Source organism: Lissotriton helveticus, chromosome 5_1 (assembly GCF_964261635.1).
Source record: "Lissotriton helveticus chromosome 5_1, aLisHel1.1, whole genome shotgun sequence".
Lineage (NCBI taxonomy): Eukaryota > Metazoa > Chordata > Amphibia > Caudata > Salamandridae > Lissotriton > Lissotriton helveticus.
In genome coordinates, this window is record NC_136065.1 from 1,400,854,452 (window position 1) to 1,400,879,884 (window position 25,433).

At 47.2% G+C, this 25,433-nt stretch overlaps 1 protein-coding gene across 9 annotated transcripts in view; it reads left to right on the plus strand.

Moving 5' to 3' along the window:
* Positions 1 to 25,433, plus strand: part of CSDE1 (cold shock domain containing E1) — a 1,051,746-nt gene that overhangs the window by 195,159 nt on the left and 831,154 nt on the right. For all 9 annotated transcript variants that reach the window (XR_013594894.1, XM_078644375.1, XM_078644374.1 and 6 more), the window contains one exon: positions 25,032 to 25,141. Coding sequence is in view for 8 of the 9 variants with exons in the window: in XM_078644375.1 (XP_078500501.1) it covers positions 25,032 to 25,141 (110 nt within the window). In the remaining variant the exon portion in view is untranslated. The remainder of the gene's footprint in view (positions 1 to 25,031; positions 25,142 to 25,433) is intronic.

The following is a 25,433-nucleotide window of genomic DNA, read 5'->3' on the forward strand; positions in this document are numbered from 1 at the left end:
TGGACAGAATGCAGAACAATGTCATACATTCACCCAAGTACAGAGATCTGGGCCTGAATCCATCGTTTTTTTGCTCACCATGCCATTCCGATTTGAACCTAGCCATATGCAAATCAGTCTTGACCCTGTGCCCCATGGGAACAGTCCAGCCCGAACTGCCAAGGCAGGTCCTCCCTGGACTGGAAACAAGCATCCTAGGACCGGTTTCGGGCTTTCAGCCCTCTTCAGCCAGGATAGCTTGATTCCAGTGGCATGGAGAGCACGGGACTCGCGTCTGAGCATACCCGTCCCACTCGGGGTGACAAATGCAAAAACAATTGATGGACAGAATGCAGAACAATGTCATACATTCACCCAAGTACAGAGATCTGGGCCTGAATCCATCGTTTTTTTGCTCACCATGCCATTCCAGTTTGAACATAGCCATATGCAAATCAGTCTTGATCCACCGCCATCGCTTCGTGTCCTGGGCCTCTCTAAACGAAGACTAGGACAACGTCGCCGAAGGTCCAGAAGTAGTCAGTCGTTGAGGGCAAGAAGACTCTAAAGAAGGCAAGGAAACCGTCGATCTCAAAGATCAGCGAGTCCAGAAAATCTGACTCTGAAGCACTCAAAAGGAGCCTTGGCGTTGAAACACTCTATATCCGCAAGCGCGTCCAAGGGAAAACGATCAGTCGGTTCCTTAGACGAGGACTCTGAGACAGCAAAAAAGACTCTCGAAAGTACAAAGAGGTCGAAAGACAGTCACGGAAAGGACGCTCGGATATCCAAAAAAGAGAGGTCAGAACAGGCTTCGGCATCGGTGCCGTCCAGCTCATAAAGAAAGGCGGAAAGATTTGACGTTTAAATTCACGCAGTCAATGGAAAAAGACTCGATAAAGAAATGACTAGTATCTTGCAACGCAAGCAAGATTTCGACGAAAAGATACAACTTCTCAAAATTCCACCGAAAATGTAAAACATGTCGATGAATTGCAGCCGTCAACCATTCCTGAACCACAAGATGAAGAAGAGGAAGAATTCTTCTTTGAAGACGAGGGAAAGGAAGAAGAGACTTGCAATGGCAAGATCTCGACGCCATCGACTCATTCACCCCCAGATGACACTGGAATGTACCACCAAGTCATAAAGAAAGCAGCAGACACCTATGGAGTGCAATTGGAAAAAGGAAAACCCCAATCATGTCTTCTGTTAGAACACTTACTGCCCAGTCAAACAAGAAGACAATTCCTTCCTATGTTGCCAAGTATTTTGAATCAAAGTAAGGAAGCTTTTACAGAACCTGCCACATGCAAGGCGGTCACACCAAGAGGAGAGAGAAAATACAAGCATTCCCCTTAGGATCCTATGTACATCATGGGTTCAGTGCCAGCTCAATCATAGCTTTTACAGATCGAAAGATGGCTAATGTACTGACTAATGTGGGCCCCTCACCTGGCAAAGAGAGCAAAAGGATGGATCTCATGGGAAGGAAGGTTGAGAGAAATGCGGCAATTCAATGGCGCATAGCTAGCTCGAATGCTTTAATCACCAGGAATGCTTATCAACATTGAGAAGAAGCTGGAGAACTGTTAAAACACCTACCAGAGCAATTTTAAAGAAGGGCCAACCACTTAGTGGAGGGGGAAAAAACATTGCAAACACATGTTTAAAATTACCCCTAGATGTTGCTGAAACAGCCAGTAAACCAATTGCAATCTGCACCAGAGGCGGCATGTGTGGCTGCGAATCTCCTGGTTTCAAGCCAGACGTACAAAATAACATTCTAAACTCCCCTTTAAATGGGGAACAGCTATTTGAAAGTGTGGTGGATGAAAAACTGAACCAATTAAAGAAGGACAATGAAACCGCAAGGTCCATGGGGGCACTGCAGATCAGAGGCATTCGTAGAGGCACACCCTCATGGAGGCCAATGGGCAGATGTAACCACCAACCTACGACCTTGCACCAAGCCTTTCAGCAGACTTATCAAGGAGTAAGTCAGAGACCACAACAGGGACAGCAGCAGAATTGGCAATACCAACAGGGTCAGTCCTTTCGAGGGCGCCCTCGGGGAAGAGGCCAGCCACAACGAAGGGGCCCACAAACCACCACCAAGTGACTGCACTCATAAACATGTGCACACACCAAATACATTAGAGTGTGCTACACAAAAGGAAAACAAGGCAAACCAAAAATCAAAAAAGCACTGTTCCTGCAAAATATTATACCAGTGGGAGGCAGGTCAAAATACTTCCTCAAAGAGTGCAAAAAGAGAACTTCAGACAAATGGATACTAAACATAATACATTATGGTTACTGCATAGAGCTGGCAAGGAAACCTCCAAACAAAAGACCAAGCAAAAAGATGCATTCCAAAAATGAATTATCTGAATTACTACAAGAGGTACAAGAAGTTATGAAACAAAAATGCAATAGAAGTAGTACCATGCTAGGAAAGAAACCAGGGCATTTACTCCACTTATTTCCTTATCCCAAAGATTGATGGAACTGTACGACCAATACTGGACCTATGGTTCCTGAACAATTTCATAAAGACTCAAAGGTTGAAGATGACAACACTGTAAGAGGTAATACCTCAACTGCAAACAGGAGACTACATGGTAACCATAGACCTAAAGGATGCGTACTTGCACATTCCCAAGAACAAGAGACCCATATCTATTAAGATTTGTGGTCAACAAAACACATTACCAGTTCAAGGTGCTACCTTTCGGGCTAAAATCTGCACCAAGAGTCTCAACAATATGCTTAGCCGCGGTAGCTGCTCACCTAAGACAACTAGGAATTCATGTTTACCCATACCTAGACGATTGGTTAGTTAGAGTAAGTTCCTACAATCTATGCAAACAGCATATATTGCTTGTAATAGAAACACTAATTCAACTAGGTTTCTAAATACACTGGGACAAATCGTCACCAGAACAACAAAAGGTATTCTTAGGAGCACAAATCAACAGAATAGTATGGAAAGTGTTCCCAAGTGAGATGAGAACATTAGCTCTACTGAAGGAGACACATCTATACCACAGGTGGCAAGCTCTGACAGTGAGGTCAGTGGGGAAGCTGCTGGGAATAATGGCTTCATGCATTCATTTAGTCCCCAAAATTCGCCTACACATGATACTGTTCCAGGAATGGCTTCAGCAGCAATGGTCGCGCGCAACAGGGAGTTGGGAGGATCTAGTGGTTGTCAAGCAGACAGTTCATCAAGAGATGGCATGGTGGAACAAAACATAGCAGAGGGCAGACTTTTCACAACCCCAACCCCAACAGTGACCATAACAGATGCGTACCTAATGGGGTGGGGAGTACTCATGAACAACATCAAAGTTAGGAGATTGTGGACACAGAAGGATGCAGTAAAACACATCAATATCTTAGAGTAGTTAAAAACTGTATTCTTTGCCTTAAAACCCTTTCAGAAAGAGTTATATGGGATAAGAGTGTTGATACAAACGGACAACACAACAACGTTTTGCATAAACAAACTAGCAGGAACTCAGTCTGTGGCACTCTACGCTAGCTCAAGAGATCTGGAGATGGGCAATTCCAAGGGGAATAGACCTAATAGCAGTATACCTACCAGGGAAGGACAATGAAGAAGCAGACAGACTGAGCAGACAAACATCATCCCACGACTGGGAACTAAATCAAGCAGAACTCCAAAGAATTTTCTGGAAAATTTGGGACACCACAAATGGACCTATTTGCAACACCCCCACAATGCATAGTGCCAAAATTTCGCATACAGACGACCTTGCAGTCAGTCCCTAGGGAATGCAATACGGATAGACTAGTCGGGGATATTTGCTTACGCTTTTCCCCCCAATACCATTATTGAACAAAGTGATCAACAAATGCAAGATCAGCCAAATGACAATGATTCTCATTGCACCACACAGACTTGGTTCTCAGAAATAATGGAGATGTCTCAAGGGACAATGCACAAATTGCCCAAAAAGAACGATTTGCTAACAATGCAAAACTGAAAAGTACTTCACCCAGAACCAGAGAACTTGGGCCCATCGGCATGGATCCGGAGGTCTTAGAATTCGCGCATCTCAAACTACCAGAAAGCACAATGGCTGTTCTAAGAGAAGCTAAGAAACCAACAACAAGAAAATGTTATACAGCGAAGTGGAAGAGATGTACACAATGGTGCCTTTAAAAAAAGAGTCTTTCAATGAAAATTACGAAGGAGAGAACAGTGCTAAAGTACTTGACACATTTACTAGAAAGCAAATGATGCTATACATCATTGAAAGTGCACTTCGCAGCAATCGTAGCGTATACCAGAGGTGAAACAGGGTAAAGTTTCTTCACATGTGGTCAAAAGGTTCCTAGAAGGAGCAAACCAAATTTGCACCTCCAAAAAGGGAGCCAGCACCCACATGGAACCTGAACATAGGTCTAGCACAAATGATGCATTCTAACCACTGCACAAGGCAACACAACAAATACTCACTCTTAAAACTGCCTTTTTAGTGGCAATAACATCCTTACGTAGAGTTATTGAACTACAGGCACTAACACTACAAGAACCGTACTTCTAAATACATAGTAACAGGATTGTCATTAGGACAGATCCTCAATTCATACGAAAAGTGGTATCAAAATTCCACATCAATCAGAGTATACAAATACCAAGTTTCTTTCAAAACCCAAAGACAAAAGCAGAAAGAGCTTTGCACACACTTGACACAAGAAGTGCGGTCATGTACTACATTGAAAGAACCAAGGAATACAGGAAAGCAAAACCGTTCTTTGTATCTTTTGCAAACCGTTTTCTAGGAAGACCAGTAACCAAAAACACCATTAAAAGATGGATGGCGCAAGCCATACATTTATGCCGCAGACTAGCAGGATAGGTCTTACAAAAGGCCCTGCGGGCACACTCAACAAGATAGATAGGAGGAACCCTTTCTAGCTAATACCCTTTCTAGCTATTACTCCATTTCAGGACATCTGCATAGCTGCAAAATGGTCTTTAGTGCACACATTCGCAAGACATTACTGTGTGGACATTCAATTGAATAAGGAAGCACAAATTGGACTAAAGGTCTTACAACATCTATTTACAAACCAAAGCTCATCTTGCACCCCACACCACCACAAGACTAGCAAACCGCTACAAAGTCTATGCACAGCATGTGAATCTAGAAAAGATTCACGCTCCAAAACGAATAGGTTCTTACCTGTCGGTGTAGTTTTACAGCTTGAAGAAGGTTCTGGATTCACTAGCGAACCCACCCTCCTCCACCAGGAAGAATGACAATAGATGAAGAAGAAAAAAAAGAATTTCATCAATGTCACAGGAGGACACCCACCAACAACAAAAAAAGGAAAGAAATACTACAATTCCAGACCCAACCACCAGGTGGCAGAATAATGCACAGCGTGTGTATCCAGAAAATTCTTCAAGCTGCAAAACTGCACCAATTGGTAAACTATTTGTTTGAGTTTAAGCGGGTGGTAAGTGCAGCCATTCTTTATAGGAATGTAACTATCACAGTATTTTGCAGTGGAATTTCCTTTTGTGCGTGCTGGCTTTATTTAACATCTCTGAAGCTGACCACACATTAAAAGATCTGGAACGTGCAGTACACTTTTCGGTCCTCTTGCGTCTCATGCAGGTATGGAGTTGGAGAATGCTTTGGGCTACTATGGAAGTGGTCCTACAAAATGCTCATTCGATGCCGCAGGATCCGATTCTCAACTAACCACCCCCAAATCTGATCCTAAACAAAAGGAACTTTAACCCTGAAACTGAACATATTCTTAACAATCTGCTTCACAAACGCAGACCGGAGTCAGAGGACATACAATATAAGATTCCTTTAAAAAAGAAGAATGTAGGTACTAACCCTTCTCCTCTTCCTTCCACCATGTTCCCCTACACCTTCTCCAATATTTGAACATTTACTTATCACACCTCGCAACTCTCCACCCTCATAGCCTGATGATGTTGATGATGGTGGAGATGATAGGGATATTCAATTACCTGTAGAACCCTGGAAAGACTACACTATTGATCCACCTACAGATAATGACCCAGTCCTTTAGCCTACAAAGCCTTCCCCCTCCTGACGACAATGTAGGTAATTTAGAGTTGCTTGCCAGAGCTGCACAATATCATGCGGTACAACTACACAAAGAGTCACTAGAAATTTTCTTGTTCGAAATGTTTAGTACACACATCTAGTCACTCTCCAAATTCTCAAAAGCATGAGGAGAAATGCCAATGACCTCTTAAAAGACCCTGTTGTACTCTCATTCTGACTCCAAGAATAGATAAAGTATAAGCCTGCTCCATCTGATCCAGTCTGCATTAAGGGGCAGTTACCCCCGAGACTCACTTGTCTCTAATGCCTGTAAACTGGCTAATTCACAAACCTCTAGCAACCCCCCCCCCCCCCCCCTCACCCCCTTGACAAGGAGTATAAATTAATAGACGCTGCTGGCAAACGAATAGCTGCCCAGGTGGCAAATCATTGGTGCATTGCCAACACATAGGCCCTCTTAGCCAGGTATGATAGAGCGCACTGGAGCGAAATGGAGCAAATTGCTCCAACATCTCCCAGATGAGCACAAAGCTAAAGCACAGGATTTAATACAAGACAGAAAGCTCATCTCCTCTATTAGATGTGCCTTAGATGCTGCCAACACTGCAGCTCTCGAGCTGAACACCAGTGTGTTACTCAGGAGAGATGCCTGGTTAAGGATTTTGGGTTTCAAACCTGAAGTCCAGCAATTCATCTTAAACACTCCTTTTGATAAAGAGCTTCTTTTCTGGCCTGAAGTTGGTCAGGCATTAGAGAACATTTAAAAAGACACTGAGGTAGCTACTTGTATGGGAGCCCTACAGCCTCCTTCAAACCAGGGCTTCTTATGTTGCTTCTTTTATTGTGGGGACTCTTATGACCACATCCTCACACCCCAATGTTTCCTTCTATAAAGGCAACAATCAACCTTCCGCCACAAGAGGTTTCTTAAGAAGAGGATATAGAGGAAACAACGGCAAGTGGAGAGGAAAGGGTTCCACACCCCGTAACTCATCTTCTTCTAACAAGCAGTGACTTACCTACCCTTCCGTCATATCATTTAACACCTGTCTTCTACAGTTCCTCCTCATTTGGCAGTCTATAACAGACAAATGGGTGTTGGGAATTATACAACATGGTTATTGCCTGAAGCTTACCACCAATCCTCCAAACATTCCACCTCGTTCTCACAAACTGTCACCAGAACATTTGCACCTCCTCAAACAGGAAGACCAGTCTCTCTAGCTAAAAGGAGCCATAGAGCCAGTACCATTACAATATCAACGGTCATGCGTTTACTCCCTGTATTTCCTAATTCCCAAAAAGGACGGCTAGTTAAGACCTATTCTGGACCTCCGAGAACTGAACCACTACATAATTTCAGAATATTTCCGCATGATGACACCTCAACAAGTGCTCTCACTTTTACAACAGGACGACGTTGTCTGCTCTAGACTTAAAGGTCACATATTTCCACATTCCGATTAACCCCGCTCATCGCAAACGTCTGAGATTTGTGAGAGCGGGTCAACATTACCAATTCAAAGTACTACCGATTGGAGTCACCACTGCTCCCAGAGTATTTATCGAATGCCTTGCAGTAGTCGCAGCTCATCTAAGACCGCATATCCCACGCCTTGCCCTGTCTGGACGACTGGCTCATCAAAGCCAGTACTCACCACAATTGTCTCCAACACACTCAAGCCACAATTGATGTACTACACCAACTGGGTGTTTACAGTGAATGCGTTGAAGTCCCATCTGCAGCCTTCAAGCACACAGATTTATTTGGAAGCCACCATAGACACTCAAAAAGCTCTAGCCTCTCCCAATGCAGCCAGACTTCACAGTATTCAGTCTTTTCTCACTGGTCACTCAGTTTTAGCCCAACCACTCATTACCAGCCAGAGTGCTCATGCAACTGCTGGGAACGATGGCATCTTGCATCATAATAGTACCCCATGCAAGACTTCACATGCGCACCCTTCAAGAATTCTTAGCAAGTCAGTGGAACCAGTCGGAGGGTCGATTAACCGATCTAGTGTTGTTCGACAGCTGCACCCATCACTCTCTGCAGTGGTGGAATCCACAAAAGGTGGCCCTTCATTGACCCTGTTCCACAGTCTGTTTTAACAGCAGACTCATTGCTTACTGGTTGGGGTGGGGTGCTCACTTAAAGTATGGCACACAATCCAAGGATTATGGAGTTTAAAGCACAAAAATCTCAATATAAATCACCTAGAACTAGTAGCATTGTTTCTAGCGCTCAAAGCCTTTCAAACTCAACTTGTAGGCAAAGCTGTCCTAGTCTGCACGGACATGAAAGCTATGTACTATATACAAAAACAGGGGGACACACACTCCTACTGTCATGCCTAGCACAAGCCATTTGGAAATGGGCTATAAATGGGCTATACACCACAAGATTTATCTCCCGGCAGAGCACCTTCCAAGAGTAGACAGATTGCAGACTTTCTCAGCAGACAGAAGCAACAAATTTACGAGTGGGATCTTCATCCACAGATTCTCCTCCCCTGCTATCCAGAATGGGGATTTCCTCAGATAGACCTGTTCGCCACAGCAGCAAACGCAAAATGCCCAAGCTTCGCCTCCGGGTTCCCACACCTTTTCTTCAAGGCAATGCCCCATGGATGAACTGGTCAGGGATATTTGCCTGCGCTTTTCTGCCTCTCCCACTTATTCCATTGGTAGTACGGAAGCTCAGGCAAACATCCCTCACACTAATTCTCATAGCTCAAACATGGGCACGTTAACCCTGGTTCACCACCCTGCTGCAGCTCTCAATAGTTCCATACCAAAAGCTGCATCTCACCTCCAGTCTCATCACTCAGAGCCATGGGGAAATAAGATATCCAAATCACAAAGAACTCAACCTGGCGATCTGTTCCGAGTACCAGTGATTAAAGCCTTCATGGAAGGACTAAAAAGAGTAATACTAAAAAGAGTAATGCCACCAAGAGTTCCACCTGCACCAGTATGGAACTTAAACATAGTCCTTACAAGGCTAATGGGTCCACTTTTTGAACCAATGCACAGGTGTCGATTACAATTCCTCTCATGGAAGGTTGCTCTTCTTATTGCAGTCACTTCCTTAAGGAGAGTTAGTGAAATCCAGGCATTAACTATAAAAGAACCCTTCAGCTTCATAGAGACAGTGGTTCTTCGCACCAATCCTAAATTTCTACCCTAAAGTAGTTTCTGCCTTTCATATCAATCAATCGGTTGAGTTACCGGTCTTCGTTCCTCAACCTGATTCTGTAGCGAACGAGCTCTACCAACCCTTGATGTCAGAAGAGCTCTACTATAGTACGTTGAAAGAACAAAACCGTTTCGCAAAACAAAGCAACTCTTTGTTGCTTTTTCTCCACCATACAAAGGCAATCCCATATCTAAATCCGGCATAGCAAGATGGATTATAAAATGTATCCACACATGTTATGCGAAAGCAAAAAACGTTGCTAATATCCTCTAGAGTGCATTCCACATGCAAAATAAGGGCTACTATGGCCTTCTTAGCGAATATCCCCCTAGCTGTTATCTTTAAGGCAGCAACATGGTCTACACCGCACACATCCACCAACCACTATTTTGTAGATGTTAGTGAGGCAACAAGCTAATGTAGGCCAATCAGTACTTAAAACACTTTTTCAGACAACAGCTATAGGTTAGCCACTGCTTGTCTATGCAAAGCATGTGATCTACAGCTCACATGCCTCGAACGGATAATGTTACTTAACCAGTAAGCATTTGTTGTACACACTCAGTCAGCAAATGAATTCACACACTCAAAGACTTAACTTCAGACCAATTGTTTTTGTATAGAAATATTATTTGTTATTTTATTTCCTGGAACCAAGCAAGCCTGGCACAGGTAAATGATGTTTACTTTGCAGTAAATATACAGTTGAAATACAGTATGGATTGTAATAGTATATGCACTTTGTTTTGAATTACAGTATTGTTGCAGAGAAATGCAATGCTTTGTAAATACAGCACGTAGACTTGAAAGGGCTTTCAGTAAAATACCATTTAGGTTACTTATCAGATTTTTTTTCTTACTCAGTGTGGTATACCTGGATACTATACTGGGAAATGTTCTATAAACAGGTGAGTAAAAGCGTTTTTGTTAAATACAATTATGAAGAATTAATTTAGGTTTTCAAAGTCCATACGTAGAAACTTTTCAAAGAAAAACAGTCAATGTTATCCTATGGAGCAAAATAGTGTTATCCATTTTAAGGTAAGTATTCGGTTGAGGTTCTGGGAGTAGACTCGGGGGTCCCCCAGGTCAGGGATGCACACTTGTTACACCCTCAGCGGCACGAGGGCGGCCGGGTGCAGAGTGCTGAGGCCCAATGTTATGGGATAGGGAGCTTCGGGTTGGTGGCTGCTGACGAGCAGCCCACTGGGTTGTGAGAGTAAAGCTTCTGGACTTTAGCTCAGGGCACATGGGGAAAAAAAGTAGCACCAAAGGTGCATCCTCAGCGGCACTAGGGTGGCTGGATACAAGGTGCTGTTTCAACGTCGGGTGCCCTGTTTGCAATGGGGATCCTCCGGTTTACAGAGGCACTGCAGGCTTGGGGACGAAGGTCTTCTGGGTGCAACCGTGGTGTATTGGTTAGGCACCACCGGTTTGGCCGCCCAAGGCCGTGGAGCGTTGGGTGCAGGGGTGCCTTTTAGGGTCGGATCTTACCTGCTCCTGGTCACAGGTTAGCAGACCTTCCGAATCTAGGCTGCAGGTGTCGGCTGGAGGCTTGAGGCATGTCAGGGGTCACCAGATCTCTGCTCAGGATCACCAGGGGGACCACCTTGTGGTGTTTGCTCGCACGGGCCATGGACGGCGGGTGCAGAGTGGTGCGGATTTGCGGTGTCTGGCTGTAGCCAGATGTTGGAGATTAACAAATCCGGTGTTCACGGTTGAAGACTGGCAGTTTCTGCGGGGTTTTCCAGCTTGCTGGCTACAGGACTCACCAGGATTTCGCAGGAGACGGTTCAAGGTGGAGACAGGCCAGTAGGGCGGGAGCCAAGTCAGTGGGAGTCTTACTCTTGTTCGGCATGGCTGTTCGGTCCTTCTTTTCTTGTAGTTTCTTCTGGCCTGAGGAAACAAGGTTCAGGGGTGCCCCTAAATACCAGATTTAGGGGCGTTAAAGGTAGGTAAAAGGTTGGGACCAATGGGTCCCTTTCCTGGGGTGGGTACACACCCTATTATGCCACCCTCCAGTGGAAGGGGGGGTATAAGCCTTTCCCTGGTTGGTTGAGTCCCCCCATTTGCAAGATGGTGGTGACTGAGTTGTGCTTCTCCTCGCCTCTCCCACCTGAGGGGTGGAGTTGGCAGAGGTGGGCTAACCTCTTTTCCTCACTTGTTATTCCTGCCAGTTCTCCCACCCTTAGTGGGGGTCAGAACCAGTGGGGACCAGTTGTTGAAAGCAGCAAGTGGCCTTGGGAGGCTCACAAAGGTGGCAAGCCTTTAAAGCTTCCCCTTTGTGGACCCTCCCCATCTTGGGGGAGGAGGCTTGGCACCTCGTCCCAGAATGTGTATTGTTACAGGTCCCTGAGAGCAGCAGGCTCTCGACCCAAGGGTCCAGAAACAGGTCAGGTGGTGGCAGCAGAAAGCAGCCACTCAGCCTGGACACTAGTGGTGTTAGTTTTCAGGGGGCATCTCCAAGATGCCCTCTGTGTGCATTTTTCATTAAATCCCACATTGGCATCAGTATGGGTTTAATGTACTGAGAAGTTTGATACCAAACTTCTCAGTTTTCAGTCTAGCCATTATGATGCTGTGAAGTCAGTCATGACAAACTCCCAGCACCATATACTCTTAAAGGCAGCACTGCACTTACAATGTCTACAACCCACTGCCCTGGCATAGGTCAGCCCCCACTCTAGCTGGGTGCGCTATACCAGTGGTGAGGGTACAGGTTCAGTGTCTAAGCCAATTCTTAGACATTGTAAGTGCAGTAATGCCATTTAGAGTATATGGTTTGGTAGTTTGTCATTACGAACTCCACAGCACAGACATGTTTCTGTACCCCGAAAGCCTGCTGCTCTCGGGGTGGGGGGGGGGGGGCTGAAAAAAAGCACATCGGGGACGAGCTGCCAAGCCTCCTCCTTCAGGGTGGGCAGAGTCTACGAAGGGGAAGTTTCAGAGGCTTGCCACCTTTGTGAGCTTCACCAGGCCTTCTGCTTCTTCCAGCAACTGACCCCCACCAGTTCAGACCCCCCACTTTGGGCGGGAGGATCCGCAGGAAAACCTAGTGAAGAAGGGAGGTGTGCCCACCTTTGCCAACCCCACCCCTCAGGTGGGGGAGGAGAGGTGAAGCACAACTGTCTCCATCATCTTGCCAACCAGAGTGAGGCATATGCCCCCCTCCCACTGGAGGGTGGCATATTAGGGGATTTCCACACCCCAAGGAAGGGACCCATTGGTCCCAGTCTTAACTACCTGTAATGCCTCTAAATCTAGTATTTAGGGGCACCCCTGATACTTGACTCCTCAGACAAGAACTGACTAAGAAGAAAAGGACAGAAGAAGCCCTGCCAAAGCTAAGAAGAGGATGACTTCCACTGACTCTGCCCCAGCTCTACCTGCCTGTCCCTACCTCGAACTTGCAGAAGCGAAATCTCTGTGTGTTCTGCAGCCAGCAACCTAAAGAACCCAGAGGACCGCCCCAGCCTTCCACAGAATAGACTCTGTCTCCCGTGAGCAGTGGATTTACTCACTCCAGAATCTGGGTCTGCCAAATCCGTGAGTCTGCACCACTGTGCACCCAACGCCCATGGCCTGAGCTCGAGTGGCCCAACAACACAAGGAGGTCTCCCCGGCGATCATGACCTCATATCTGGTGATCTCCGACCCGCCTCTAATCTCCCAGCGAAGCCTGCAGCCTCTTTCTGGAGGCTACCCCCGACCATGATCGGAGCTGGTAAGGAAAACCCAACGCTTAAGGAAACCCCTCCACCCGAAGTCCCACAGCTTTGGGTGGCCCAATCAACAGTTTCCCAGCATCCTAACGTACCTCTCCAACTGGTGGTCACCTCCAGGAGATCTCTGCCCCGAGCCTGCAGTCTTTTGTGAAACCCGAGAATACCTATTGAAATCCACAGAGTACCCTACATCAAACGAGCACCCTGCACCCAACAGCCATTGTTCTGCTGCTGGTGTACTCTGGGTGCTAAAACGGACCCCCCTTTGCCCTGAGCTAAACCCCAGGAGCTTTGCTCCCACAACCTTGTGGCCTGCTCGTGAGCAGCCACCAACCAGAGGCCGCCTATCCCATGTTGGATAAAATTGGACCTCCGCTCTCTGCACCCGGCTGCCCTTGTGCCGCTGAGGGTGTTTTGAGAGTGCATCCTTGACCCTGGGGAAAGCCTGGTTCTAACCACAGAATACCAACTCCTACCACAAAGCACTTACCTGTTAACCGATAACTTCATTTCTCTCCATAGGAATAAATTTACGTTTTTTCCTTGAAAAATGTTCCAAGTGTGTAGTTGGTCATTTTCATTCAGCTTGCTTGTATTGTTCAAACTGCCTTGAAAATTATGAAATACACTTACCTGTGCTAGGCTTGCTTGGTTCTAGGACATATATACAACTAAATAATATTTTTATACAAATCAAATTGGTTCAGTCTTTGAGTGTGTGACCTTATTTGCTGATTGAGTGTGTATAACAAATGCTTAACACTACCCTTTGATAAAGCCTTACTGCTCGCCCACCCTACCACAAATAGCGAGTAGGGTTCTATCTACTTTTACCTCTGCCTACCTTTGGGGTTCCACTGTACTCTGTGCACACTATACCTCATTTTAGTATAGCGTAAACAGAGCCAGTTTCCTAAAAACCATACCACAGACAGGTGGATTTTAAATATGACCAGCCACAGTATAGAACTAACAAACAAACCACCACCAAAGTAGAAGAGGTTCCAAGGAACAAAAGTCCTACAATTAAGACAGGCAATAATGGAACTCCTACAAAAACAAGCAATCGAGAAGGTACCAAGGAAAGTGCTCACCTTACTTCTTGGTGCCAAAGCAAGATCTCACACGACGATCTATTCTAGACCGCAGGTTAATTAATAAATTAATTTGCACTCAACGTTTCAAAATGTTAACACTACAGGAAGTAATCCCACAGCCACAAAAAGGGGATTTCATGGCAACAATATATTTAAAGCACACCCTATCTGCACATCCCCATGAACCAAGCAGACAAGACATCTCTGGTTCTTCCACAAGAACACTCACTACCAATTAAAGGCCCTGCCCTTCGGAATAAAATCAGCACCAGGAGTTTTCACAAAGTGCCTTGCAACAATAGCAGCATCCTTAAGAGGGAGAGGAATCCATATCTATCCCTACTGGGATAATACAACTGGTTGGTGAGGGAAAATTCAAAGCAAAAAGTTTACACATGTTCATCAAGTGATCACAGCGCTCCAAAGATTGGAGTTTTCAATAAACCACAGCCATCAACAAAACCGGAACAAGAAAATATGAGCAAGGTTAAACTCCAAATTTGCATGTGCATACCCGACACTTAAGAGAATACAAGCTAGCCGACAACAATCTGGCGTCTATCAGAAGGGTCAGTGTCTGGCAGTGAGGGCGGTCATGAAATTCATGATAGCTTCATGCATTCCCTTCATCACCCCTGCACACCTCCACATGTGCCCTCTACAGGAGTGGCTATGCAACAGTTTGTCACAAACCATAGGAAGTTGGGAGGAGCAAGTTGTTGTAACATAAAGGGTGCAGACGGACATACAATGGTGGGCATCCCAAAAACATAACACTAGGCAAACCTTTCAAGTCACCAACTCCCTCAGTGACCATCACAACAGATGTGTCTCACAAGGGTTGGGGAGCGCATTCAGGAAACTTGAGGATATGGGGTCAATGGAAAGATTCAGACTTCATAAAGCACATCAACTTCCTTGTGATGAAGACTGTGCTCCTGGCACTAAATACATTCCAAGCCCACATAGGAGGGAAGTCAGTATTGAGCTAGACTGACAATACCACGACAATGTTTTGCCTCAACAAGCAGGGAGGAACAAAACCATTTACCATAAGCAAACTATCTCAGGAAATATGGAAATGGGCCAATTCAAGGAAAATCAGCCACCAGCCAATTCACCTACCTGGAAAGGACAACACCTAAGCGGACCAACGTTGCAGACAGAACAGCAGTGCTCACGAATGGGAGATAAAGCAAAAGAGCCTGCAACAGGTCTTCAACCTCCGGGTGACTCCAGAATTTGACCTATTCGCAACAAAAGTGTACAAAAAATGCCAATCCTTCGCCTCCAGGTACAAACACCACCTATCAAAAGGGAATGCCCTGTCGGTAAGCTGGTCAGGGACATTTGCAAACACATTTCTTCATATCCCTCTACTACAAAGGGTACTGGAAAAAGCCAGACAACCAGGAACAAATCTGATTCTGATAGCTCCTTAGTGAGCAAGACAAACCTGGTACTCGAACCTATTTGAACTGTCCAGGGGTCTGATTATCAAATTTAAGTGACATTTTTCACCCGAAACCACTACTCAGTCTAGCAGCCTGGCGCCTGAATACATGGAGTTCGGACATCTGAACTTACAGCTAAGAAAAATGGAAATACTGAAGGAGGCAAGAAATCCGACCACAGCACAATACTAAGCAGTGAAGTGGAAACGGTACACCATATGGTGTACAGAAAACAATACCCTAAATTTGATTTCCAGACAGGAAACAATGCTCCTAGATCTTACACATGTTCGAGGCATGTGGGCTGCTAAATTCATATCTTTTGCATTAGATCGCCGCCTAGTGTTGGGTCCGGATGATCGCACATTGTTGTCCTGGAAGAGTCTTCGAAGTATCCTGAGATAGGTGGCTCCTCCCCTGGACTACAGTGCGCATGGGCATCGGCTCCATCCCCAGATTGTTTTTTTCCGCCATTGGGTTCGGATGCGGTCTCGACGTCTCTCTGTCGGAACCGAGAAACTAGCTTTTTACGGGCCAAAAGGCCTTATATTCCTTGCGTCGGTATTGTTTGCGCACGGTCTTGAGTTCTTCCGTCTCTTTGAGTCGGAATCAGCGGAGTCGTTTCACTCTTCGGACATCGAGGCCTTCTCATCGCAACACGACTGCAACTTTTCAGCATGGAGTGGAGTCCGTTTAAAAACTGTCCGCTCTGTGGGTCCAAATACCCACATATCGACGTGCACCCGGTCTGTAACAAATGCCTTTCACCAGACCATAACAAAGACAACTGCATGGCCTGCGCCAGATTCAGGTCAAAGAAGACACTCAAGCTTCGGCGCGCGGTGCGCCTTGAGGCCAGACAAGCGGCCCCGGATCCAGAAAACATCTTCGGCGACCAAGAAGAGGAGGACCAGAGCCATCATCTTCAAATCTCCCCGCCCGAGACGGAAGTCGAGGCAGATCCGGTAGACGACGACGGAGTCGTGGGTCAAGGCCTTGAATACGTCGACGAGGTAGGGGACGTCGAAGAGGTTTATGGGGCCGCGGAAGATAGCTCAGGGGATGAGCTATGCCCCGAAGGTTACGAGGATCAGGCTCGGGTCACGGGATCGCCAGTCGGCCTTACCCACGACCCCGTACCGCAAGCCACGGCCCCGCCTTCAGGCCCGGCCACGGACATACTTGCTGCGCACACCGTATCAAAACCGAAACTGAAACCTACGGTATCGACTACACCTAAAATGGCCGACCCTAAATCGAAACCGAAACTTATGGATTCGAGCGTCCCTAAGATGGCGGCCGTCCCACCAAAAACACCTAAACCCGCTGCTTCATCGACTCCGTCGGCCACCGGTCCACAGAAGTCGAAGAAATCTGTCGATTCCACAGTGTCGAAATCGGCGCCAGAGGAGGTTTCCTCTAAAAAGGGAGTTCGGCACGGGTCGACCGCTGCGACGCCGTCAAAGCCCGCCAAAGCCAGCGACACGGCTCCAGTTCCGACTGGGACTTCGTTAGTCGGACGCGTGGTGGAGACGGAGCCGGCGAAATCACACGGATCGAAAGCTGGAACATCTACGCATCGGTCCAAGGACTCTGGGTCGGCGGCTGCGGCATCATCGTCCAAGACTCAGAAGGGCCAACAGGACGTCGGATCCGAGGGCAAGGTCAAGACCTCCTCGTCGGCGCCAAAGGCCGCTGTAAGTGACGCGTCCCTCATCGCCTCTTCACTACAGAGAATCAGGGAGAAGGCCTCTGCTACGTCGGCTCCGATGCCGTCGCCACAGAAGCCGATGGACATTCCGGCAAAGCCTGCGAGTAAACTTCTCTTCCTTCCGCCGCCAAAAGAGGCGCCGAAGGCCTTTTCAACAAAATCGACGCCAAAGGAGTCGGATTCTTCAACGTCAGGAGCACTTTCAGGTCGACTACTCGACTCAGAAGAGGATTCTGAGCGTTTTATCGACGCAGACACGGGCAAATTGACCCTTTACAAGAGGAGGATCACTTCACAGCCAGTGGACTCCTATGTTATCCCCCTGAAGAAGAAAAGGCTTACTCAGGACGCTTCAACACTGATGGAACCTGTCCAGCCTCCTCCTAGAAGGAGCCCAACTCCTTCCCCAGAACACTCTGAGGGTGAGGGATATGGTGAAGATGACCAATACACTTTCCCCATCAATGAACCCGATGCACAGCAAGATTCATATGATGACATGGGTGACCAAGGCACCCAAACTGTGGGGCAAGACCCACAGCCTTTCAGTGCACGTGCATCCCCAACAGAAGATTCTGCAGGTTTTCATGCACTCATTGAAAGGGCAGCTGCTAATCATGATGTGGACATGCATGCTGACCCAGTAGAAGAAGACTTTCTATTTGACACTTTTTCAGTCTCTGAAAGGACAGTAAAGACACTGCCTATGCTCAAAGGGGTCCTCAAGCATGCTGCGGACATCTTTAAAGAACCTACCAGGGCGAGGGTGGTCAATCCACGTATCGAAAAGAAGTACAGACCAGCACCTGCAGACCCTGCATACATTCGGGGACAGTTGCCGCTTGACTCCCTTGTGGTCGCAAATGCCCGCAAAAGGGCCAACTCCCAAACAACGGGTGAAGCTCATCCCCCGGATAAGGAGTCAAAAGTGCTAGAGGCAGGGGGCAAAAGGGTAGCTGCGCAGGCTGCCAATTTCTGGCGTATTGCAAATACACAGGCACTCTTGGCACGTTATGATAGGGCGCATTACGACACCCTTGAGCAAGTTTTACAACACCTGCCTCCGCAGTTTCAAGAGGGTACCAAACTGCTTATAGAGGAGGGCAAACTAATCTCCAATGCAGCCATAAAGTGTGCACTTGATGCAGCAGACACAGCAGCTAGGGCTATTAACACTAGCGTCATGCTGAGACGACAGGCGTGGCTCCGCATATCGGGGTTTAAACCGGACATTCAAACAACCATACTCAATCAGCCCGTCAATCCTGATAGACTGTTTGGTCCTGATGTTGACACCACCCTGGAAAAGATTAAAAAAGACAACGAAACTGCTAAGTCTATGGGGGCCCTCCAATCACAACAGTTCCGTGGCAACAATTTTCGTCGCTCAGGTGCACGTGGAGCCACCAGAGGACAGATGGGTCAACAATCACAATTCTCTAAAGGTGGAGCACAATCCTCGTACCCCAAGCAGAACAAAGGGGGTTACAGAGGAAACAGCACCAGAGGACGTGGCAGAGGAAACAACAACTCCCGCTCCTCTGCCCCAAACAAACAGTGACTCTCTGTCACTGCCCCCCGACCATTTAACACCTGTCGGGGGGAGACTACAGCAGTTCCTGCCCGTCTGGAGAAACATCACCACAGACAGGTGGGTGCTACAACTTGTCCAGTACGGTTATTGTCTAGAGTTAAAGTCCACTCCACCCAACATTCCACCAAGGCAACGGCCTATGTCCGCAGAGCGTTTGCACTTATTGCAGCAGGAAGTAGTGGCGATGCTGCAAAAAGGCGCAATCGAGCTCGTGCCGGTGGAGGAGGAGGGCACAGGGGTGTACTCCCTGTACTTCCTTATTCCAAAGAAGGACGGATCTCTCAGACCCATTCTAGACCTGCGTCCCCTCAACCTGTATATACTCTCGGAACATTTCCATATGCTTACATTGCAACAACTTCTTCCCTTGTTAAACCAAGGGGACTTCTTAGCAACCTTAGACCTCAAGGATGCTTATTTCCACATTCCACTACACCCGTCCCACAGAAAATACCTCAGGTTCACTATCCAAGGCAAGCATTATCAGTTCAAGGTCCTACCCTTCGGAGTGACCACAGCCCCAAGAGTGTTTACCAAGTGTCTGGTGACAGTAGCGGCGCACCTCAGGAGGCAGAACATCCATGTCTACCCCTACCTAGACGACTGGCTCGTTCAAGCCAAGTCGGAACAACAGTGCGCCGCGGACATGTCGACTACCATTCACCTCCTTCACGATCTGGGCTTCTCGTTGAACTACCCAAAGTCGCATCTTCAGCCGGCGCATGTCCGGCAATTTCTAGGTGCGACAATCAATACCCTGACGGCCATGGCTCAGCCAAACCAAGTCAGGATAGACAGCATGCAGGCGCTTATCCAAAAGTTCAGACCACGACACTCGCTTCCAGCGAGAGTGTTCATGCAGTTGATTGGCATGATGGCCTCCTGCATCTTCATAGTCCCTCACGCTCGTCTACATATGCGTCCGCTCCAGGAGTGCCTAGCACATCAGTGGACACAGGCTCAGGGACAACTGCCAGACCTAGTGTTGGTTACCAGTCGGGCATACGACTCTCTGCATTGGTGGACTCCACACAACCTTTGCAAGGGCCGACTGTTCCAAGACCCAGTGCCACAGATTATCCTGACAACGGACGCATCTCTCCAGGGATGGGGAGCTCATCTGCTCACTTACACGGTGCAGGGACTATGGTCGACGCAGCAACAGAAGATGCACATCAATTATCTGGAACTGATGGCAATCTTCATGGCGCTCAAGTCCTTCATTGTACATCTGTGCAACAGGGTGGTGTTAGTCCGGACGGACAACATGACCGCGATGTACTACATTCAAAAGCAGGGGGGCACCCACTCGCCACAGCTGTCTCATCTGGCTCAGAGCATGTGGAAGTGGGCCATTCAGAGGAACATTCTCCTAATGGCAGAACACCTCCCGGGCAAGGACAATCAGATGGCGGATCTGCTCAGCAGATACAGCCATCAAATGCACGAGTGGGAGCTACACCCATCTGTACTCCACCCGTACTTCCAGCAGTGGGGTCATCCGGAGATAGACCTGTTTGCCACGAACAAAAACACAAAATGCCAACACTTTGCCGCCAGGTTCCCTCACCCACAGTCGCAGGGGAATGCGATATGGATGAACTGGTCAGGCAGATTTGCGTACGCTTTTCCGCCAGCCCCTCTGATACCGCTGGTGGCAAGGAAGCTGAGGCAGCACGCGATGACTCTCATCCTAGTTGCTCCAACGTGGGCGCGCCAAGCATGGTACACCACGTTCCTCGAACTCTCGGTGGTACCGCATCAAAGGCTGCGCCTCACGCCCAGGCTTTTGACGCAGAACCATGGAGACATTCAGCATCCAGATCCGCACCAGCTCAACCTGGCGATCTGGCTCCTGAAGTCCTAGAGTTTGGCTACCTTCACCTACCTCCAGAATGCATGGACATCATCAAGGAGGCAAGAAAGCCAACTACCAGGGCATGCTATGCTGCAAAATGGAAGCGTTTCGTCATTTACTGTACAGCCAATAACATCAACCCGCTAGATGCATCTATCCCTAACATCATTTGCTATCTGTTACATCTTTACAAGTGCAACCTGGCGTACACTTCGATTCGGATACATCTATCCGCCATAGCAGCTTATCTTCAGAATAGGAGCATCTCTCTGTCTTCAGAGTGCCTGCCATTAAAGCTTTTCTTGAAGGCCTAAAACGAGTCATTCCCCCAAGAACACCGCCAGCTCCGGTGTGGAACCTCAATGTGGTCCTCACCAGACTAATGGGACCACCTTTTGAGCCACTACACTCGTGTGAACTGCAGTTCCTAACGTGGAAAGTAGCTTTCCTAATTGCCATTACATCACTGAGGCGTGTTAGTGAGCTGCAAGCGCTCACAATCCAAGAGCCATTCATTCAGATTCATCCAAATAGGGTAGTACTACGTACTAACCCCAAATTCCTTCCCAAGGTGGTGTCACAGTTTCATCTCAACCAAACTATTGACTTGCCGGCATTCTTCCAAAACCCACAAACGGTGGCGGAAAGAATGCTTCATACTTTGGATGTCAGAAGGGCGTTGATGTACTACATTGACAGGACACAACACTTTAGGAAAACAAAACAGCTTTTTGTTGCCTTCTCGCCACAGCACAAGGGCAACCCTATTTCCAAAGCAGGAATAGCCAGGTGGATTGTTAAGTGCATCCAAATATGTTATCAAAAGGCAAAACGTACGTTGACAATACCCCCAAGAGCACACTCCACGCGCAAATTGGGGGCATCTATGGCTTTCCTGGGGAACATTCCCTTAGAAGACATTTGCAGAGCAGCCACGTGGGTTACACCACATACCTTTACAAAACACTACTGTGTTGATGTACATTCCAAGCAGCAGGCAGCTGTAGGACAGGCTGTTCTCAAAACACTTTTTCAGGTTTCTGCAGCTGGCACAGGCAACCGCCGCTAATGGAGGGACTGCTATTTATTCTATGCAAAAGATATGAATTTAGCAGCCCACATGCCTCGAACTGAATATGCTACTTACCAGTATGCATCTGTTCTTGGCATGTAGGGCTGCTAACATTCATATCGACCACCCTCCTCCCCGGTGCCTGTCGCAGCTGCAGACATACTCTTGTATTCAGTCATTAGCATGGACATCCTTTACACTTTACACTCCATCTCTGCCACAATGGCTAAAAACAATCTGGGGATGGAGCCGATGCCCATGCGCACTGTAGTCCAGGGGAGGAGCCACCTATCTCAGGATACTTCGAAGACTCTTCCAGGACAACAATGTGCGATCATCCGGACCCAACACTAGGCGGCGATCGAATGCAAAAGATATGAATGTTAGCAGCCCTACATGCCAAGAACAGATGCATACTGGTAAGTAGCATATTCATTGCTTGACAGTAACATCAACTGCTCAAGCCTCCAGGTGCACCTGGCAACAGTTGTAGCCTACACCAGTGTGGATTCATGTAAACTGTTTTCACACCACCAGTCATCCAAAGGATCCTGAAGGGTCCAAAAGGATTGCACCCCCAAGAAAGGCTCCAGCCCCAATGTGGAGCTGAAATACAGTTCCAACACAACTAATGACAAGACTATTCGAGCCCATGCACAAACACAACTCGGATACAGCACTATAAAGACTGCCTTCTCAATAGCTAGAACATCTCTACAGAGAGTAAGTGAACCACAGGCATTAACTATTGAGGAACCATACATTCAAACCCACAAGGACAAGGTAATCCTAAGGACAAACCCGCAATTCCTACCTAAGACAGTAAGCAAATTCCACAAAAACCAAAGCATACAGGTAGCTGTCTTCTTCAAAAACCCACAAATACGACAAGAAAGAAGCTTTCATACCCTGGACGGAAGATGGGCTTCACTATACTATTTACAGGAGACAAAACAATGTCGTAAAGTCAATCAATTGTTCGGCTCTCACTCAATGTCCAACAAGGGAGCACCCGTGACAAAAGGGACAATTGCACCTTGGAGTATAGAGTCAATCCAAGTATGCTATGCATCAGCAGGAAAGACTCTAAAGTCACGGCCTAAAGCCCACTCAACAAGGAAACAAGCATTGGCATAGCCAAAGAATCTCGCATTTGGGACCTTATAAGTGTTTAGCCATGCAACAGTTGGTGTTGTTGCACCAAGGATATTCTGCTGCATAACTAAATACTTATAGGGTCCAAAAAGCGAGACCTATTGGCTATGCCAATGCTGGTTTGTTTTTTGTCACTGTTTTGTTCAAGTTGCCAGATGTACAATAGCTGGACATGGTTTTTGGTGACAGTTCTTTGCATCAAATTAACTTGCTTTCATTGCTATGAATGTTGTTTCCATTCTGATTGTAGGAAGCAGTCATTCCTGGGGGTGTGGGGGCTGCCTAGCTGTGCGCTTGCGCCGAAATTTGCAAATGACAAAAAGCCTGGTGCAGGCGCAATTTACAAGTGTGGAGTGAGTGAGCCCCAGGCAGTATGACTACACCTCACACAGGCGTTCATGCACTGCACCTGCATGGTTTAAGGTAACTCGACCCATTCCCTCCCAGGTATCGAACACATATTTACCAAGAAACTCTGAGAAGAGCCTACCTGCTGCACTGACGGCTGGTGGTGTGTGTGCCTGGTGAAAGCGTGCACTGACGGCTGGTGGTGTATGTGCCTAGTGGATGCGTGCACTGATGGCTGGTGGTGTGTGTGCCTGGTGGAAGAGTGCACGGACGGCTGGTGGTGTGTGCGCTTGGTGGAAGCGTGCACTGACGGCTTGTGTGTATGCCTGGTGGAAGCGTGCACTGACGGCTGGTGGTGTGTGGACCTGGTGGAAGCGTACACTGACGGCTGGTGGTGTGTGGGCCTGGTGGAAGCGTGCACTGACTGCTGGAGGTGGGTCTGCCAGGTGGAAGCGTGCACTGACGACTGATGGTGTGTGGACCTGGTGGAAGCGTGCACTGACGGCTGGTGATGTGTGTGCCTGGTGGAAGCGTGCATGGACGACTAATGGTGTGTGTGCCTGGTGGAAGCAGGAGCATTCACAGTGATAGACCCAAATGAAACTGACGAAGAGGAGGGGGAGAAAGGGGGGAGTGCAAGCAGAGGAGCATGATTCACAGCTAGACACAAATGAAGCTGACCAGGAGGGAGGGGGAAAAGGAAGGGGTGTAGTGCAAGCAGAGGAGCCTGATTACAGCAATAAAAACACAGATGGCAGCTGTGCATGTGCACTAGCTCGTGAACGCAAGCTGTAGGCCAGCAAAAGCCTCTGGTGGCACTTTTAAAAGCCTCTTACTAAATGTCTTGAAGAGACCGCGAATGCGCTGTCTCAGGCGAGACCTAAAAAGGGCAACCCTGGCCTTCATGGCCAATCTGCCAATAGACCCTATATTTGCAACAGCAACATGAGCATCCTCACACTCAATCAAACATTACTGCGTGCATATACATACGACTAAGGAAGGTCAAGTGGGATAAAAGGTACTTCACAACTTTTTGCAAAGTCTTCCTCATCTTACCACAACCACCACAAGGATGGGGAAACCGTGACATAATCTAATGCACAGTATGTAAATCCAGAAAAGGATTCATGCTGCAAAACAAAATGGTTACTTACCAATAGGAGTAGTTTTGCTGCTTGAAGAGTTTTCTGGATTCACATGCGACACACCCACCCACCTCCCCTCAGTGGAGGAATGTAAACAGGTGGGGAAAATATCACGTAAATAAAGAACTAACATCTAAAGACAACCGGATTTAAGACATACTCTAGGAAAATAGGGAAAAAAAGCCGAAGATGGCTACCACACAGGAACCGACGTCACGCAAGTGATGGACCTAGCACCAAATGGTGGTTTACAACCCCCTACCGCCCCCTGCCCCCCCCCCCGTCCCCCTCCCCCGTCCCCCTCCCCCTCAAAAAAAAAAACGTAAGACTATTCCGGACCCAACCACTAGATGGTAGAATAATTGACAGCATGTGAATCCAGAAAACTCTACAAGCTGCAAAACTACTCTTACTGGTAAGTAACCATTTCATTTATTCTCATTTTGTTAAGGAGATTTTCAAAGTGTGTTCATCTTTGAAAGTTAGTTGCCCACTTGTTCATAACCTTGACAGCTTAGTTAGTGGGGCATAATTGAGGTAAGGTGTCTAATTGCCCTTTTGCCAGCATTAGATTTAAACGTTCTGGCATGTTCTTTTATCCCCAGATGATGTTGAGTTTGAAGTTTCATCAGACAGACGCACTGGAAAACCCATTGCTGTTAAGTTGGTTAAGATAAAACCAGAAATATTACCGGAGGAACGAATAACTGGACAGGTGAGCTATTCTAACACCTGTGCATGCTAGCACAAAAAGCTTTTGATTATCTCCTGTAAATTGTATTACTGTTTTGAAGACTATACTTAAAATTTAAGTGACGTTTGTTGTAAATGTCAAATGTGGGATTATCTTAATGATTACTACAATCGCAAAATGAATTGGCATGCACGCGGCTGATGCTTGAAATCAATCAGACAAAATGTCTCCGCGCATAAACGTGGTCTTTGATATTTCGTTGATATAATGCAGTAATTCTTCTGCAGCGATTATCAACAGATTTTTTTTTTCT